At 42.9% G+C, this 17,504-nt stretch overlaps 2 protein-coding genes and 1 non-coding gene across 18 annotated transcripts in view; 2 read left to right on the top strand and 1 right to left on the bottom strand.

Annotated features, from left to right (window-relative positions):
• The first annotated feature begins 229 nt into the window (after positions 1 to 229).
• TRNAR-CCG (transfer RNA arginine (anticodon CCG)) lies at positions 230 to 302 on the top strand. The gene has a single exon. It is a non-coding gene; the product is annotated as a tRNA-Arg (tRNA).
• A 2,220-nt stretch (positions 303 to 2,522) lies between these two features.
• CUNH17orf58 (chromosome unknown C17orf58 homolog) lies at positions 2,523 to 10,664 on the top strand. 3 transcript variants are annotated; one of them, XM_009466930.2, is made up of 5 exons: positions 2,523 to 2,619; positions 4,524 to 5,150; positions 5,255 to 5,335; positions 6,933 to 7,124; positions 7,696 to 10,664. In XM_009466930.2, exons 1-5 carry the CDS (start codon positions 2,556 to 2,558, stop codon positions 7,881 to 7,883), a joined length of 1,152 nt encoding a protein of 383 aa, XP_009465205.2. In that variant the 5' UTR covers positions 2,523 to 2,555; the 3' UTR covers positions 7,884 to 10,664. The 3 variants fall into 3 exon arrangements, with proteins under 3 accessions (XP_009465205.2, XP_087607421.1, XP_087607422.1); XM_087751295.1 differs by having other exon boundaries at positions 2,551 to 2,619; positions 6,936 to 7,124; XM_087751296.1 differs by lacking the exon at positions 6,933 to 7,124 and having other exon boundaries at positions 2,551 to 2,619.
• Positions 10,665 to 10,801: 137 nt separating this feature from the next.
• Positions 10,802 to 17,504, bottom strand: part of BPTF (bromodomain PHD finger transcription factor) — a 59,179-nt gene continuing 52,476 nt past the window's right edge. For 13 of the 14 annotated variants that reach the window (XM_087751280.1, XM_087751287.1, XM_087751292.1 and 10 more), the window contains 3 exons: positions 16,890 to 16,974; positions 14,905 to 15,091; positions 10,802 to 12,866 (listed from right to left, as the gene is read on the bottom strand). In XM_087751280.1, the coding sequence (XP_087607406.1) occupies positions 12,830 to 12,866; positions 14,905 to 15,091; positions 16,890 to 16,974 (309 nt within the window). In that variant the 3' untranslated portion in view covers positions 10,802 to 12,829. The other variant, XM_087751282.1, reaches the window with a different exon arrangement.

Here is a 17,504-nt window from a genome sequence, read left to right as displayed (position 1 = left end):
AGCCCGCCCCCTGAACGCAGCGGCAGCTCGGGCTCGCGTGACGTCGAAGGGCGGGGCCTCGGGGCCCGCCGGGGAGGAAGGGCGCCGTCCAATGGAGTGCAAGGAGGGCGGGGATGGGGGAGGGGCCTCCCGGTCACGAGCGGGGAGAACGTGAAAGCTCGCTTAGGGGCGGGGCCAGCCCCGGCCGGGCGGGGCTCTTACTGCGCAGCGCTGGTACCTTTTGCCGGGTGACCCAGTGGCCTAATGGATAAGGCATCAGCCTCCGGAGCTGGGGATTGTGGGTTCGAGTCCCATCTGGGTCGTACCGCAGGCATTTTTGTGGCCGTGCGGTAGATCCCGCGCGGAGGCGGCCCGGCTCCCGCCGCCCCAGAGCAGCGCGCTAATAGCGGCCCCCGACACTTTTAGCCGCGCCGCCCGCTGCTGCCGGGGCCGGTGAGGGAAGATCCGACGCCGAGGCAGCAGCTCGCTCGGCCGCGGGCACGGCCTCAAATTCCCTCAGCCGCAACCGCCGCCCTGTCAGCGGGGCGCCGGGCCGTTTCCCCTGCCCGCCGGCACCGCGGCCCGTCGCCGAGCCGCCTGCTGCCGCCGCTGTCTCCCTCCTTCCCTGCGGCAGCGGGGCGCCGCCGCCCGGGGCCCGCCTCTGGCAGGAGGACGAGGCGTGAGGCGGCCGGAGCGGGTGGCCGCCGCGGATGTGTGGCCGGTGAGTGGCCCGGGAGCCGGGGGCGGTTCGCGGGGCGGGCGATCGCCTCCAGGCGCTGCGGGCTCCGTCCCGGGGCGGGCCTGAGGGCGGGTGGCCGGGGCGCGGGGGCCGTCGCCCGGCCGCGGTCGCAGCGTGGGTCCTGCCGAGCCGTTGTGGTAAAGAGGCGAGGGAAGCCGAGCCTGCGGAGCGCCAGCCGCTGCCGGCGCAGCTCTGTGCGGGCTCTCGGACGTGGCCATTGCGCTGTCGGTCCCTGTTTTCCTCAGTGCTGCTCCCACAGCTTTTCCCCTCTCCGCTGCTGCTGGCACAGGCGTAGCTTCTTCGATGACAGAAGTACTCCAAACGCTCCTACTGGCCTTTTAATCGAGATCCTGTCCAGGTAAAGCGTCTGGAGAAACTCCTTAATGCAGACATAGTCATACATCAATAGAGGTTGAGTTACACTCCCAGCTAATTTAAGCAGACGACTCCCTGGAGCACAGAAGGTCTGCAGGACGCTCACGCCTGCATCCCCACGCACGCATCCATCCGTCCGCGGCACGGCCGTGGCAGCACGCGCGGGTCGCGCTGGCGACTTGCGGCAGGTACGCGCGCCGGTTGAGCGGGAGATGAGGTGGATAAAGAACGTACGAGCTCGCCTCTGCCTCATCCTTAGTTTAAATTCCTGTTTCCATAATAGCTATCTTGGGATACTGGTGGAATTAAAATGTTTAAAGTAACAAAGGAAAATAAGGATTAATAAATGCTGCAGTAGAAACGTAACACACTAACAGATGTGTTAAAATTTCATTTATTTTGCACACTGTTCTGGCTAATGAAAATTATTATTAATGAAAATGTATCTTCACCCATAGCTGCTTGAGATAAAGCCCTGTACTTTTAAGGATTTTATTAAACTGCGTCATTACGGCAGTACCAAACAAACAGTGTTTAAAGTAGGCAGTAGCTGGACCACATGACACAGGCATTACTGATGGGCAGATTTTCTGTTGTGGGGTGAGTTTCAGGAGCTGGGATATAGCTTTTATAGTATTTTTAAGTTGTTAGTTGCACCTTAAAGGCATGAACCAGTTCACTAACTTTCACAACATCCAGTAGCAGCTAGTGAAATAAACTGTCACAATGGAAATCTTGTCTAGCAAGAAGCTCACCCATTTCAGTTGGGAACATAGGAATAAGGCTACTTAATTCCGTAATCCAAATCAGAGTTGGCTCGGTATGTGAAAATTTGCAGAGTTCATGTTAGCAAATACAGATTTAAAAATAAAACTTTATCTGGGGTGGGCAGAGCTGTCCCTTGGACTGGACAGGAGCTACTACATTTTTCAGTCTGAAAAGAATCAGTGGAAAGGGTTCCTTAAACTAAAAGATTACCAGCTGCATAACTGGAGGTGGCCAAAAATACCTAAATATCTTTCATTGTAATGCACATCCTTTACAGACGCTGAATCGCAGAGGTGATGTGTGATCCAGCATCTGTCAGTTGTACTTCTCCATGTCCAGTAAAACCGTATTTGTTCTGTATGATTTTCTCTAAAAAACACCATAGGAAGCAAGACCCTCTCCTAAAATAAAAATCTGTTGCTACAAACACCTCTCTATGTTATTCATGGAAACACAGGTGACTGCAGGCAGTATAGACTTGCGTATATATGGGAAGGGGGGGGTGTCCGTGCGCGTTCCTCCTAGGCAGGGGCAGTGGGAGGCTGGCGAGGACGGCAGCAGCTTGGTCTTGCTCCAGTGGGTTGTCCAGTGAGTGATTCCCGTTTCCCCTAAGGCTGCCTCTCATTAGCATGAATCGGGGGAAGGGCATAAAAGACTCCAGTTCATTTTGAGTCTGCAAAAACTTTACTTCAAAATGACAACCAAAGTGTTCTGGCTCCTCTGCTTTGTCATTAGATCATCTTCCAGCTCAGTGGCCGGTAAGTCTGTTAACATTCAAAGCGGGGCTGGGGCATATTTGCCTTTGGTATCAGGGGAGGCTGAACAGATTACCGTGAATTCCTGCCTGAGCAGCCCTCTTCAGCTGTAGTCTTTTCAGCAAGCGGTAGCAGTAATCACATAAGGGCTCAAGAGAGAAACATTTCAACCTGTTTATGGGATGGGAATGTAAATTGCAATATTTGATTTGTCAGCATTTGAAAGAATTAAGAGCACCTGCCAAAAGCAGGCAGTTAGCCGGTGCCATGAATCCTGCTAGCCATCATTCAGCAATTGAAGTTTGACTTGCTTCCGCATATGGGATTTTTTATTTGCGTGTGACCTTTCCCTTTTAGCCTCCTTCCCCTCACCTGTAAACTCCAGATTTCTAATTTATTTCAACATGCTCTGTGCTGTCATGTGTGTCTGCAGCAAGCTGTCCTAAATGGATTTCTTTTTTTTTAGTACCTCGTTGATGGAACAGAAATAAGATACACATCTGTTCCATTGGGAAGGAGCTGATTATGTTGCAGTTGTATTTCTTAGGTTGCAAGAGCTAGACAGAAATATGCTGGTATAGGAGAACGAACCTCAAGGTCCTGAACAGATCCAGTAGAGAAAAATGAACTATTTCTTGTTACAATCCATGACTAAGGCGGCATGATAAACTGGTAGAAGAGCATACTTCTAAAACCAAGGCCAAAACACCTGTTCAGAGTTCCCAGCTTCATACCGAAACATCTCCAACACACCCTTGCCTATTGCTTTCTTTAGCTTGGACTTCTTCCACCCCGTTCTTCATGGACATTCTTTTGACTTTACGTGTGGCCAGCCCAAATATCAGGGAATCTTTCCCATGACAGCAGCTGGCGAGAGCAAAGGGGGAGAAGTGGCAAGGTCAGCAGTTGAGTCAGTTATAGACGATAAACCAGGACGTTGTTCATCTGTGTATGTCAGATATCTCTTTTCACATAAGGAGTTAGGATCAGCCTCCTACACGATGCTAACCACAGGCAGTGAACACCCAGGCAGCGGCTGTGTGTGGGTGAACTGTTTTAAAACTGTGCTGGCTAACTAAAGGCATGCGGTGAAGGATTAAAGTAAAAGGAAAATGAACTGCAAGAGGAAATTTCTCTCTTCTCAGGCTAAACGGAAGGTCATTTTGCTTCATGAGGTCCAAGTGATCAAGATGAAGGTATAAACGAAGGCCTCGGTGACTATCCAGCTTGTGTGAACAATGTCATTAAGCCTTCCCATTTTTCACTAGATTCCCAGACACTTCCTCTCTTTCTCAACCTTTGCCCTCTCAACTTAAGAAAAGCCTTGAAATAATTGTTACTCAGCAGCGATAGCCTAGCTACCAGACTATGGTACTACTACTATACAACTCTGTAGTGCAAAAGTCAGAGACGCAAAACTGTAGATAAAGATCTTTTCAGTAGCTTTCAAAGCCCAAAGCCGCTGAAGAGTCCGGATGACATTGTCAATAAGGCATCCCATGGATGGGAAAACCAAATAGTTCTGTTGTCATGGTCTTTTAAACAAGCATCCCAAATGGCAATGTGAACCTTGTTTCCTCAGATGTTCCCTGGAGATTCAGGCTTTTGAGAAAAGGGTTTGTTTATAAGTCATGTTTTTAATTTGCAACAATAATAAAGTAAAAATGCAAATCTCCTGTGTTTTGCTCACACAGCTGCATTCTCTGTGCTGGGCCTTCCCTGTTTGAGTACAGAAGAATGAGGAACTCTGCTATATTTCATCGGTTGAACTATTTATCAGTTATATTGTCATATTGTTGAAGGCCTCACTTACAGCCTAGAGCCTCAAAGCTGCTCCCATTCAGAAGCACGTGGAATAAAAAAATTAACATGCTAATTCGCGCTCGCTCTCCTTTTTTTGTATGCAGGCTCCCTGCCCTATGCCGAGAAACCCAGTCAGACTCTCAGCAAAGATGCTTATAGTTCAGCGGACGCTGCCCCTGGCCAGGTCAAACCGCCAGCCTGGGGCACCAGCAGTGCCAGAGAGAATCACACGGAACGCTGGCTTCTGCCTCCCGCCGACCTGCAGTGGCCAAAACCTCCTGAAATCATCTCCCTCTCATCGGACAAAAAGAAACGCACTAAGCCTTCTCTAGAAAACAGCACGGGGCTGAGGAAACACCTCTCGCAGTACGGAGGGGCCCTGCCTCTGGAGAGCCCGACCGAGGGGCCTTCTGCTGCCTCCTTTGACTTCAATCATGCGAACAGAAAGCATGCGGACAGACGGCTGGCTGAGGCTGCCAACAGCGTGTCGGCTCACTTCCATCACGCACCATCTTCCTCGCGAAAGAGGACATCCTTAGTGGAGGCTCATCCTTTTCCAGACTCTGGAGCAGTGGAGGCAGATGATCCTAACACACTGGATCACTTCAACCGACCAGGCAAAATAATCCCCTATAAACATACTGATCCCGTGAGAAAGGTCACCAAACCCTCCTGGGTCACCAACCGGCAGTCGTCCAGCTTGCCGTACGACTTCAGCGCGCTGAAGAAAGGTAAGGGGATAGACTGCTCTGGCAAGGGATATCCTGAGCTTTCCAAAGGATGAAATATCCCCCAAACGCCCATTGCTGTCCCTCAGTCTGTGCGCTTGTTCTAGATGGTGATAAGGAGAAGGCATGTCTGACCGAGTGCAGGAGAGAGAGAGACGAGGTGGAGGCCTACTGCGCGAGTGAATTCGGTGAGTTGTGTCCTCCTTGAACCACATGGACAAAGCAGGCGCCGCCTTTGTTCGCCTGTTGCTGACATTTCACTTCTGCTTTTAAGATACTGTTTCACCGAGTATGTTAAATGATTACTAAGTACACTAAAAGGACCCATCACAGCTCTTTATAAACCTGCTATGACAAACGGTACCAAGTCTGACATTACCCGTTCCCTGCCTTGGGCTAGTACTGCTCTTTTTTCGGTTTCCTCTACTTCTCACTCCTGGGACGAAGACAATATTCTTGCTGCTGGTCAACGGAATGGAAAAGACCCCTTGTTTTAGATAGTCTAAGGTTAAACATTGTAGCTGTGTTACTTACCTCTTACTCTTTAGAGTGAATTTGTGATTTTGGGGGCTACAGTTTCAAATGAAAATAAAATGGAGAACCAAACAAAAATAAAACTGTGATCCTCTGTATAGAGGATTCTCCCTGAAGTTCCTTAGGACTCAGTGTCTTTAGTCCTTGTGTCCAAGCTGATGTAGCTAAAGATGGTAGAAACCAGCCTGGCATTTGGGTACTGACTGTTTAAGAGCAAGCATTTTCTGACTGAAATCTTGCCTTGCACTTACAAAGTTGTGAGATACCAGCTTTTTCTCACAGTATTTTAAGAGATAAGGAAAATACATGCCTAGTGGTAACAGATGTTTCCATTTGTAGAACATAAACACGTTACGAGACATCTGTTTTCTCTAAATGGAGAAGTCAGGAAGTGCTTTCTACAAATGCTATATTCTTTATTTTTTACCACTCTCATGCATTCCTGTCAAACGCAGGCCTTATAGCGACCCGACCTTTGTGTATTTCAGCCTTTAATGTTAATTTCTTAAACTGAAAAAGACCGGTAGGAAAAAGACAGTCTGAGCAACACATCAGGCAAGGTTCCATTGCAGTCACCAGAGAGCGCTTTTCATTTCTTTACATTGACAGTGCAGGTTAAAGAATAAATGACTGAATCAAAGGTGTCACTCAGTGAGGCAGGTGTAACGCCAGTTACAGAAGTCCTGTGTGCCTTACCTGCCTAACACGTTCGTTGTTTTCCGATTCCTGTAGTCAGCTCAGCACTTGTCAAAACCAGGAACTGGGTGGAGAGCATGAAGTGACTGAGCCTACAACACTGCCTACTTGGTGCCCGTGCCTCTTGGTATGACGAGGGCCTTTCCTTTCCAAAGCTGAAGCATTTTATTAGCACGTTGGCTTTCGACTTCATTGTGAAGTTTTAAATTTGAAAATTTTACTTTGATAAGTAAATATGTCCGCTTTTTATATATCAGGATGGAAAACAGTACTAAACCATTGCTTTCTTTGGAAACGTTATGAACTTCACTAAGAAACATCTCAGCCCTGTAAAGCGTAAGGTTAGTAACTCAGCAAAAACTAAGGTGATGACCTCATCAAATGAGGTTATTTGAAGCAACTCCTACTTTCAAGACTGCCCACTACTGAGCCAAAGAATTTCTGCTGACGCTTACTTTACAGCATTTTAAATGAGAGCCTTCACATATACCCTGAGTTGCCACCAAGATGTGTAATCTGATGCTTTTTTTTTTTCCCCTCCCTCCCTCCAAACAGCAGTGAACGGAATTGTTTATAACATGGAAAGACTGGGGAATGGAGTCCACTTGATTACGCTTTTGGTAAACAGCGATGGATTATACAAGATGAGTCGCCTGTATATTACTCCTGATGGCTTCTTCTTTCGAGTTCACATTCTAGTTGTGGATACTTTAAACTGCAGTAAACCATGTCCGGACTTTAAACTTGGTAAATAATTCCAGCTAAATCCATTCCACTATTCCTCCTGCGTGCAGTGCAATTTTCGTCTGCCCTAGTTTAATAGGCTTATCCTGGGTTGTGATATTTTGGGGAAAAAAAAAAAGTATTTACTGTTAATCTAGAGGGCTTTTACCCCCCCGGTTTCTCTAAATTTTCAGAAGAGAACCAACTGCGTGAAGAAGTTGGGTAGCAGCGTAGTCCTTTCTTAACTTTATCCGGTTTCAAAATGATTGCAAGAGTTTTCAGGATTGCCAAAAAAATTTAAACAGGAGCTTCAGTTATGTCTTTGTAAGTAGTCCAGTTTTCCTTCTAAATGCAAGTTTCTCAAATAGCAAAAGCTTCTAATTGCAATACAAGACAGTAAATCATTATTTCCATGCAAGCACAACCCACAAAGTCCCACTGAAGCGCAGGGTGCCGCTGTACTAAGCCACCCATTCAGGATGTATTTCTGCAGGGTGCAACTTCCCACCTGTTCATAAACCTGTTGCCCTTTGAGCGAGCGCAGCGAAGGAATCCATGCTTTCTTCATGGCCCAGAAGTCTGGTTTGTTTTGCAGGCAGCAGATACATTGTGATGGGTCGGATCTACCACAAGAGACGACAGATCCCTGCAAACCTGCTGGAGTTCCTGCGAGGGCGCCTGAGGCCAGGGGACGGCTTGCTTCGAAGCAGCAGCAGCTACGTGAAGAGATTCAACAGGAAGAGGAACGGCAAAGTGCAAGCGGCTCACACTAAATGCAGCTAAGGCTCCGGTAACCTCCGCGCAGGACACGGGCAGCAGCAGATTTCACTTACCAGAATAAACCTGGCCACGGTTAACAGCAGCGGGAGGGAGTTCACCTCACCTCTGAAACTGGTTGTGATAGGACACTTGCTTTTGTGCTTCAGCAAACACTAACGGAATGTTTTGACCAGCTGCCTGCGCACTGTGAAGCTTAGCACAAAAGTCAGTCTAGGGAGCATTAACTGGCCAGGAATTTGCTCCAGCTGTTTTCAGAGCCCGAGGTTATCATCACCTCCCCTGCTGTAATGCACCTGTAACCGTCTGTAGTAATTGTACAGTAAAACTCTGGAGGCATTGTTCTAGGTACGCAAGAAATAACCGCACTTTCAAACACTTAACCCTGAACGAACGTTAGATGATGCCATAGCTTTAGCTATAGATGATGTCCACTGTGGTTTCACACAATTCTGCGTAGATTATTACAGACATTCGATTCAGAAGAAAGCAACAAAACGAAGAATCATTTGTATTGTTTTGGTATCCTCAAACACGTCCGTATTACTTTTAAAAATTACATCGTTCTTCAGAGCTGGACTTTCACATGAAGCACACAAAAAGAGCTCTGCAATTATTTGAGCATATGAATACACTAACTGAAAGCAAATCAAGTAACCGCACAACACAAATGCCCAATTAGGCTTACAAACAGCGGCACAAGTTATGCCAAGGAATGCAAACTAAGCACGCACTTGCACGCGCATTTGGGATGCCTGGTTACACTGTCAGCTCCTTCAAAGTTCAGTCCTGAAACTGTACTGAATGTCATTTTCCCATGAGAAATATCACCAAGTTTGTACTTGCACATCAGTAACGTTATTTTTTCAATCAAAGATACAATCTTTTAGTACCTGCAGCATGGTGGGATGCAAGAACCTACGAAACCTCCACAAAGGGGATCATAATCTTGGCTGTTCCAAGAGTCAGTATTCACCGATCTTAAGTCTTTAAAAGAAGCTACTAAAATGTCCATTGGGTACCGGGTTCACTGCTTCCTGGGTTCTGAAAGATCCCAAAAGATCATGTAACAATATTAAACTATGGCATCTCCTCGTTTGACGAGCCGGCTGGGGATTTTAAGATATCCATTTCTATTAAAAAAAAGGAAAATGCAGTCTAGTTAAAAAAATACACAGCGATACATACGATGTGACCTGGAACAGGACACAGTGGCTTCTGTAAGCGTTTTCTGCTCTGAAGTGAAGGCAGTTGTAACACCGCTCTACCTGGCATACGTGTCTGCAGCTTGAGCTCGCGTCACTGAAAAGCTACGGAGCAGCGGGCGCCAGGTCACACCGTATGAAGCATCCATTGATACGGAATAGGAGCCGAATCCCGAGAGCAAACACCGTACATTTTGGGACCCAGAAGCTGCTACTATAGGACAGAAATTTACTCGCAGCCTGTGTCTATCTAAAAAATATACTGTCTCACTTTTGTTACACGAAAGATTTCGCGTGGAGCGCAGCACATATAGATGGAATTTTCCCGAGAGACTTTGAGGGGGCTTTTGATTTGGCAGAACGACTGTTCCTGGCAATGAATCAAAGCACTGGAGCAGACTGGGGGGGCCAGGGGAAGGCAGGAGGAAGGGTTACGTGTGCTTCTCAAGTTGCTTTGTTTCTATTTTCAACCGAAGTCCAGGGACTGACCAGCAAGTCCTAGTCATCCCTTTGCCCAGAGCAGCAATTAAGCACCCTTCCCCGCCCCCAAGACATTATCGTAACCTAAAACAGGCAAAGCATGCGTACAAAAATAATATCCATGGCTGTATCTCATTTTGATTGTCTCTCGGAAGAGATGAATAATAGTACACAGCGCTAATGACGTCCCAAGCCCGAGTGAAATGCGAGTAACCGGCACACGTCTGCACCGCTCCCCGATACAGCTACTGCTCTACAAGCAAGCCTGAAGAGCAATTTATTCCATGTTCTCTTTTTGCATTACGACGTCACCTTACCTTTCCTTTCTTGCGTGGACGGTCACTCCTTAAACTGTTATCGCAGCAGCTGAGCAACAAGCCGCTATTTCACAGCCCAACTGGAATGCAGCTGGAGCAGGAGCCTACCTACTCTTCTCACTTTTTACCAGGCTTCTCACATGCTAACTAACATACCGAAGGAAAAAATAATTCCTAGATCAAGTGGATTTCCACAACCTTGCACTCGCTATTACAAAAACCTCACAGCATTAACCACACTGAAAAGAAGATGGCACTTACATGCAATAGCTGCCACGGTAATTTTGATACCTTGCAGTTAATTTTTTCCCCAGCAGGACAAGCACAAAAATTCTGCAGCCAATACACTGAAATCCAGGAGTACAGGAATATTGTTGCCTTCCCGTCTTTCCAGAGCTTTACTCGAGGCTTCTGGGTAAGCCCAACTTTTTATTCCACTTTAAATCCCCATTAACTTTTACACAAACTCCATCTAGACCAAGGATAATAGCTTCAAATTTCTTTGAGGAGACAAAATCAAGCTGGTATAGTGCACGTTATCAAAATCCGTGTTACAATATATGACTGTTTTGAAACAAATATTGCAATAATTGATAAAAATACAAAGAAGAGGATGACTGAGCAGAGATCACAGATCTTATGAACTTACCCTGCTTTTAAGGAAGGTGGGTATTAGTTACGAGTGATGTATTTTCAGCAACACCACGTAACTATAAGAGATCACCACAAATCAATCGAGAAAAGTTCCTCAACCTACTCAACGGCGATTGGAAACACTAAAAAGGGCTCTCGGCAAGATTAAACTGCATGTATGGATTATGTCCCTAATCAACCTGATTCACTGGCAATTACACATAATCTGGCAAAGCCAAGACCTGTATGTGATAACGTTATCAAATGTTTCATTAGAAACACCACCAAATCAATGTCAAACACGTTACTTTATTTGTCTAGGATGATGTGTCCTATAAGGTACAAAAAAGTACTCTTCAGTTTGCCACAATTTGTTAAAAACATAGCAATCTATTGCCTACAGGTAGGAAAGTTTTAAATGATGTCATATATATATTTATATATGAATAAATAGTACAGAAATACTGTGAAGTTTCGATGAGATGCAGGGTATGTTCAAATGCTGTTAAAAGTTGAGATTTTTCCTTTTTGCATTAAAACCACAATGCATACAATATGCAGCATTTTTTTTTAAACGTCAAAGGACAACATAGCCGAAATGCAGCTGCTACTCTTTAAGAAGCATTAATGGATTATTGTTTTCACATTGAACAATTATTTTTAATTTTCACATATAGGTTAAATGACAACATTTGTATGTACAAAAAACCACGGGTTTTTATTAGATAAAATTATCCCAGAAGAACCTGTACACCTGAGCCTGTGAGTGTAAGAAAGTGTGGTCAGTAGCAACATCATTTTAAGAAAAATAACAGAAGAGGTTCTTGCATAGCAAGGTGTGAGGTTAAACCCAAAAGGAGCTTATCCATAAATCAGGTAAATCCCAGATCGCTGCAGAACAGAAGTTAACCGTGAATTAGTGCAAAAGCTAGTCAGTGGTCGAAGAGCCGCATACAAACCATGGCTGACTAACTATAGGCAGGTAATAGGAGCAAGTCATTGATACACGCAGTGTGAAAGTGATAGATCGGAGAGAAACAGCAACGTCATCGGCAACTGGCATCTTCCTGCGACTTCAATTTCTCCCTCAGAGGAGCACTCCTCGCGCAGGAAACAACGAAGCAGTCCGGGACGCCTTCAAAGCTATCGTTACGCGTGGTACTTGGCATTCCTAGAGTACCTGGCAAAGTATCACTTAATTCGGCGGTGGGCAGTGACATTTCACAAAACGCTTCCTACCATGTTGTCTGTTACAGTAATTTTGGCACCACTGTAGAAATGTTATGAAGGGTAACAGCTGCTTAAGAATGAAACGTAGTAAACGCTCCCTTTGGAGCAAAATGCCATCAGATCTCCCTGGCCACTTCCCCGCCTATTACTTGAAATATCTGAACAGATCCCCAAAGCGTTACAAACATATTAGCGCACACTCAAAGACACCTACATCTGTGGGGAGAACAATGATCTCCATTTATTTTGTTTCATATACATCCATATTTTGAATTTTAATACAAAAGAAAAAAATTAGAATCTGACAAATGTTTACAAACAAGATACCTTCAAATAGATTTTACTCATTTCAGTCTGGTGCAGAGTAAATGACTAATTGTACTGTTATATTCAAGGCAACAGAGTCTGTAGTCCATGACCACTTAGCCCAAATTTTATGCAAGCTTAATTGTTTTTATCTACCATGAATGATAAACTCATTGTTGATTCCCAGTCCTGTGTGTGTGCACATGTGTACATAGCAGCTCCTTTCATAGAAAGAAAAGACATCTAGAGGTCTTCTTGTACTTTTACCTACAGGAATCATGTTAAGATACAGAATGGATTACATGTAACCGGGGCTGGATTTTATAAGAAAAAATAATTAGCTGACAAATGAGGGCAGCAATAAAAAAGCGTCTTTTTTGCAACAATAAATAAATACAGTCAAAGTTTTCTGTGTGGACTTTAAACCAGCTTCTTCACTGAAGAACAGACGTGGCATTTCCATGGAGTTAAACGTGACCCCATTTACTGTATCTTTTTTTCTTGCTCTCTTTCTCTCTCTCCTTCAACAAAACAAAGTTTTCCTGCTTCTGCCACAATAGTACAACAATTTGATCTTGACAAGAAAGTGGTGCTGCTGATTTTTATTTCTTTGTCCTTTGGACAAAATAAGCCAAGAATATAATTTGACTGTTGTGACCAATAAAAACGCAGTTTACATCAAGTCTTGTCAGGATAACCTGACTAAAAACATCTGGCTTCTTAATTAAAAATTTTCAGACAACCAGATTCTTGCTCGTGTGTTAGGATAACACGCTGAACTCTAAGAAGCTGTAGACTGCAGTTTGTTGTTATGGGACCTGCAGAATACAGAAGAAAGTGAAGAATTAAGCACCCTTCATTTTGGAGAAGACAGTTGCTGCAAGGTGTTGCCAAGGGTAAATCACAATGAGGGAATTACCACCATGTTGCTTCCATTTCTTTTTTTCCCCCTTCAGAAAAAAGAACACTGAAAATAATTCTCTCTGAATTTTAAGCGCGTTTCCTCCGGCAGTATACAAATATTGCAGTACTTGTAAAATGCAGTGTGCCACTGGAATATTCCAAAATGCCTGAAATCAGTTTTACTCTCATGTTTACATAATAGTAGTCCATCGAAGGAAAGCAAAAAGACACTTTTAATTGTGAATCTTTATAATAAGGTATACTTTGCTTAAATTTATTCAAGTCGTCTTTGGATTAACTTAATAGAAAAAACTGAACAGGCATGTTAAAATAACATTTTTGCTAATCAGAGTTCAGCAAAACTCCTCTTTGACATTCACAGTTTTATTAGTGACTGAAAATAAAACAATAAAATACATGGTTTCCAAGATGAATTTTTCATTTTTCTCAATACAGTATTCGAGGAATGGGATAATTTTTTTTGTTAATACAGTTACGTGTACCAGCATGACTGCCGGTAACAAAAACCAAAAGCCCAACAACATTTACTTTTTAGACAAGTGATCTGGATTTTTAGGGCAGTTTAATGTCATCGAATTGTACAATAAAAGAAAGGGACCCCAACATCCAGTTCTGATTCCAGTTAAAAAGTTCAGACTAAAGATATCACAATCTGCAAGAAAAGAAAGAACACGGATGGTATAAATGAAAAACAATAACAAATAAGATGCAGTAATGAAATCAGTGTGCAAGCAGTGAATGCTGGGTAACCAGCTAGAGATGACGGAAACATGAGCTGAAAACTACCTGATAAAAATCATTAATCCAGTATTAAACTGGAAAGAAAAATGCTGGACTAATTCATTTGATCTCATCCCTTCTTATCCATCCTACCCTCGTTGCATATAGAAAATCAGACAGCCTCCACGACGATGGATATGAAGTGAAGCTTTCTATTTAATTACAAACGGATATAATCCTGCATTCATAACTTAGACTAGCAGCCTGTTCCAGTTTTGACTGTTACGGTCAGATGGACAAAGCTAACTACTACACATATACCGTTTCTGAGTAATGCTGAAAGGCATCCAACGTTTGTAACGCAGTTACAGTTGGCTTATGTTGGAATACAGCAGTGATACAGCAGAAATCCATATTCTCCATTAGTGTTTTGAGTAAGCTGGGTTTAGGAACAGCTGTAGGAAACACCGCATGATACTTTGCCTAGTGCCATACAACTCCCGTGTACGTGCTACTAGACGGAATTGGCACGCAATAGAAAAATTTGTAGTAGAGCTGCATGTTCTTTTTCAGGGATTTCTATGTTAGGAAAATACTCTACATCGATCCTTCTACAGAAAAACATTAAAAAAGGAAGTTTAATTTTAAATAGTAAATTTTGAATTGTGTTTAGTTTTCCAGGTCCTACTTTAAACCTTACTTATTCCCTCTTTTTCAAATATGTTAAGTTATAAAAAGTGAGAGAAGGTAGTAAAAACTAAAGTATTTCAATTTCTTTCACTGGATTCTAAGCTTGATGGAAGGATTGTCTCTTTTTAGCATCTGGAAAGTATTTATGGCGCAGTAGCACATTAGCAGAACTCAGAACAACACAGTATCTGTCCTGATCAGAAATGATTCTCGAGAAGTTTTCTGCAGCAATGACTTAAAGTGTCATTCACATTTTCTACATTTATGATACTGCCCAAATTTGCATCTAACAACTTATTTTGAACAAACATTACAAAATCATAGTTAAGCCTTAACTTTGGCAGCAAATGGTAGCTGGCTATTATAGAACAGGTTCTTTTCTCCCCTTTAAAAGAAAAGCAGTTGTCCAGGAAAGCGCATGGAGAGGCAAATCCCTGTATGAATGCAAGGTAAGCTTATAAAAGCATTAAGGAGATTTTAGGGGACAACAGAACATCTATGATTAGGAACACTTTAGCTTACCTGCTTGCCTTAAATCCTTTTAGTTTCTGTACAAAGAATGATTCAAGAACTTCTGCACATTGGTAAAAAGGGGAGTCACTTGGATTGTAGTAACGACAGTTATCAAAAATTTTGGTCATATCTGCCACAAACTCCGTGACCTTTTTGTAGTAACGTTTCAGTATTCTTTCTTCCATGGTGGCAAGGTCTTTAAAGAAACCAAAGATTATTAAAATGAGACATTTTCATCCTCAGCAGAAGTTCACATTGTCTGATGTGGGAAACAAAGCCTATCTAGGGTAGTTGCTTTTCCAGGAATGCTGGTTGTGAGGTGGTGACACCGGTAGGTCTCCTTCAGAATAAACATGTATGCGTAAGTATGTTGTGCGCAGCTAAATTAAAATGCAAGTATCAAAATGACCCTGGAAAACTTGGGTCTTTGCAGGAACTTATTTTCTTTTTCTGAAGAAATTAAGGAAAAAAAATGTCAGACAATCTGGATTCAGTTACTTGTACTTTATTTTCTTTACAGCCCTCCCTGAGACCAGGAGTCATATGTGTACATGTAACAGCTACCTAAACCTTCTGATTATTTTTTATTTGAATTCATGACTTGCTTTGAATGAATTATCAATTTTCACGGGCGTATGCACATTGCCACATGGCACAGATGAAAGAAATTCAAGTGTAGGATCATGCAAAATGCTACTGCTCTCATTCTTACTGACTAGACACATCAATGAGACCGGAATGGTGAAGTAGAGCAGTAGTTGTCCTATTTTAATGCAAATATAAATTAAAAAGAGGGAGAGGAATGAGAACTGCCAATTATAAATATCACTGTCTAAATGATTAGTGGCACTTTCAGCTGGAAAAATGATGACCTGCCCTTGCAAAATGCCCTTAAAGTGCTTATCTTGATATGCCAGTAGCGCCAGGATGTGTGAAAACAAACGTAGATGGGGCTGGATCACCTAGTGTATTTCCCATCTATTGTATACTTACAAGTGTATTTTCCTGCTAGTTAAGTCAGAAAGGGCTAAATGCACTTTTGTTTACTTCATTCAATCTTCATATGCTTCATTATATTATTATTTGAGCTTTCCTTATAAACTTTAACCTAACCCATCAATTATGGAATAGTTGTTGTTTAGCATTTTCATAACAGCACAATCCAAAACTTTGGAACAGAAAAGGACACAATTTCTAAGCAAAATATTATTTTCAGTCAACATACTACAATTTTGCCAAGATACTAAATTTAACTTCCCTGTTGCCAGGATCAGTAAGGAGTAGGTGGGAAAGCTCAAATAATACACCAGCTCTCATTTAGACATAGGAAAAGGTATTGGTCAATAACTGGAAGGAAAGGAGTAACATTTAGCAACACCATTTCTGGCAGGAGGTAGATTTTCCCCAGAGGTTTCACATTCAAGTGTTTATCTAGCATCTCCTCTTCCACCTTCTCCCACATACACAACATGTGAAACAAGTCTTGTTCCCACAGCTTTAAAGACAAATTACATATAATACAAAATTTGGTATCAAAGTCAGACGAAGAGAACTTTAAACTCCATCTTAATAGCATGTCACATTTAACTGTATTAGCACCACTTCCTCCTCAAACTCTAGAGTACATACTCCACGCTCTGTAGGAGGAACTGATGCACAAAGAAAAAACCCAAGCCATGCAAAACATAGCAGAATTGTCCTCTTGAAATAAAGTAAGAGCTCTATCCTACTGCTGCACTGAATTTCACATTTTATACATTAGACTGACAGTATTTACAGCTAAGGAGTCAGCTTAGAAGCAGATATATTAACCTTCATGAACTTCCAAATATATCAACGAGAAATCACATTGTTTTGTCTGCCTAACTGCAAAAACTGTGTATGCTGCAAAACATATCTTTAAGATCCCCGGATGGAAATGGTCAGCAGGTAATTAATTTGATATTCAAAAAACCCAAATCCACTCGCTCACGCTATTGCTCAGAAACACTTACCCATTGGTTCTTTAATAACACCATAATAATCTGGTGCATCATTGGGATCTACTGGTTCTAGGAATGGCCATGCCATCTTGTGAGCCTGTCAGGAAAGCAAGATATAATTACAAAAACAATTAAGTTAAATTAGCACTACTTACTAGCTAAATATTTTCATTATACTTTTATCTGTTGGGGTCTAGAGTTGAATTTAAGGAAGAAGTGCAGCATTATATGAAAAGGTAACTAGTTCTCATCTGATGACTGGCTAAAGTTTTAAAGCTCAATGTCAACGACGCAGTAGGTGGTCTTCAAAACAGGAAACAAAGTGAAATTCAGACCTAACAGGATACTGTGCTAAACAGGCTGCACAGAAAAGTATGTAATGAATTCACTGAGCGTGCTTGGCATTTCACATCTAGAAATCGGCCACTGTTTTCACTTTCAAGTACTCTAAAATTAATTCGTTTTCATAAATGTCTGCAAAATGTAGGACAATGCAAAATATTACCCTTTGAGGATTTGTTACCACACAATTATTTCACCAAAATTCTTAAGAATTCTTCACAGTTGTAGCAGAAACGGCATATTTGGGAGTGACAGATAAACCAGAAATATACTGTAACAGAGAGT

The sequence above is a fragment of the Nipponia nippon genome, unplaced genomic scaffold, assembly GCF_047370975.1.
Source record: "Nipponia nippon isolate SJK-2023a ecotype South Korea unplaced genomic scaffold, ASM4737097v1 scaffold_14, whole genome shotgun sequence".
Taxonomy (NCBI): Eukaryota; Metazoa; Chordata; class Aves; order Pelecaniformes; family Threskiornithidae; genus Nipponia; species Nipponia nippon.
This window is presented reverse-complemented; position numbering and strand designations above follow the sequence as displayed.

What these genes read in the sequence shown, in the direction of transcription:
- CUNH17orf58 (XM_009466930.2), top strand. Translation starts at nt 2,556, where the DNA reads ATGACAACCAAAGTGTTCTGGCTCCTCTGCTTTGTCATTAGATCATCT. An exon ending in ATCTTCCAGCTCAGTGGCCG is followed by an intron (nt 2,620 to 4,523) that starts GTAAGTCTGTTA and finishes TTTTGTATGCAG; the next exon opens with GCTCCCTGCCCTATGCCGAG. An exon ending in CTTCAGCGCGCTGAAGAAAG is followed by an intron (nt 5,151 to 5,254) that starts GTAAGGGGATAG and finishes CGCTTGTTCTAG; the next exon opens with ATGGTGATAAGGAGAAGGCA.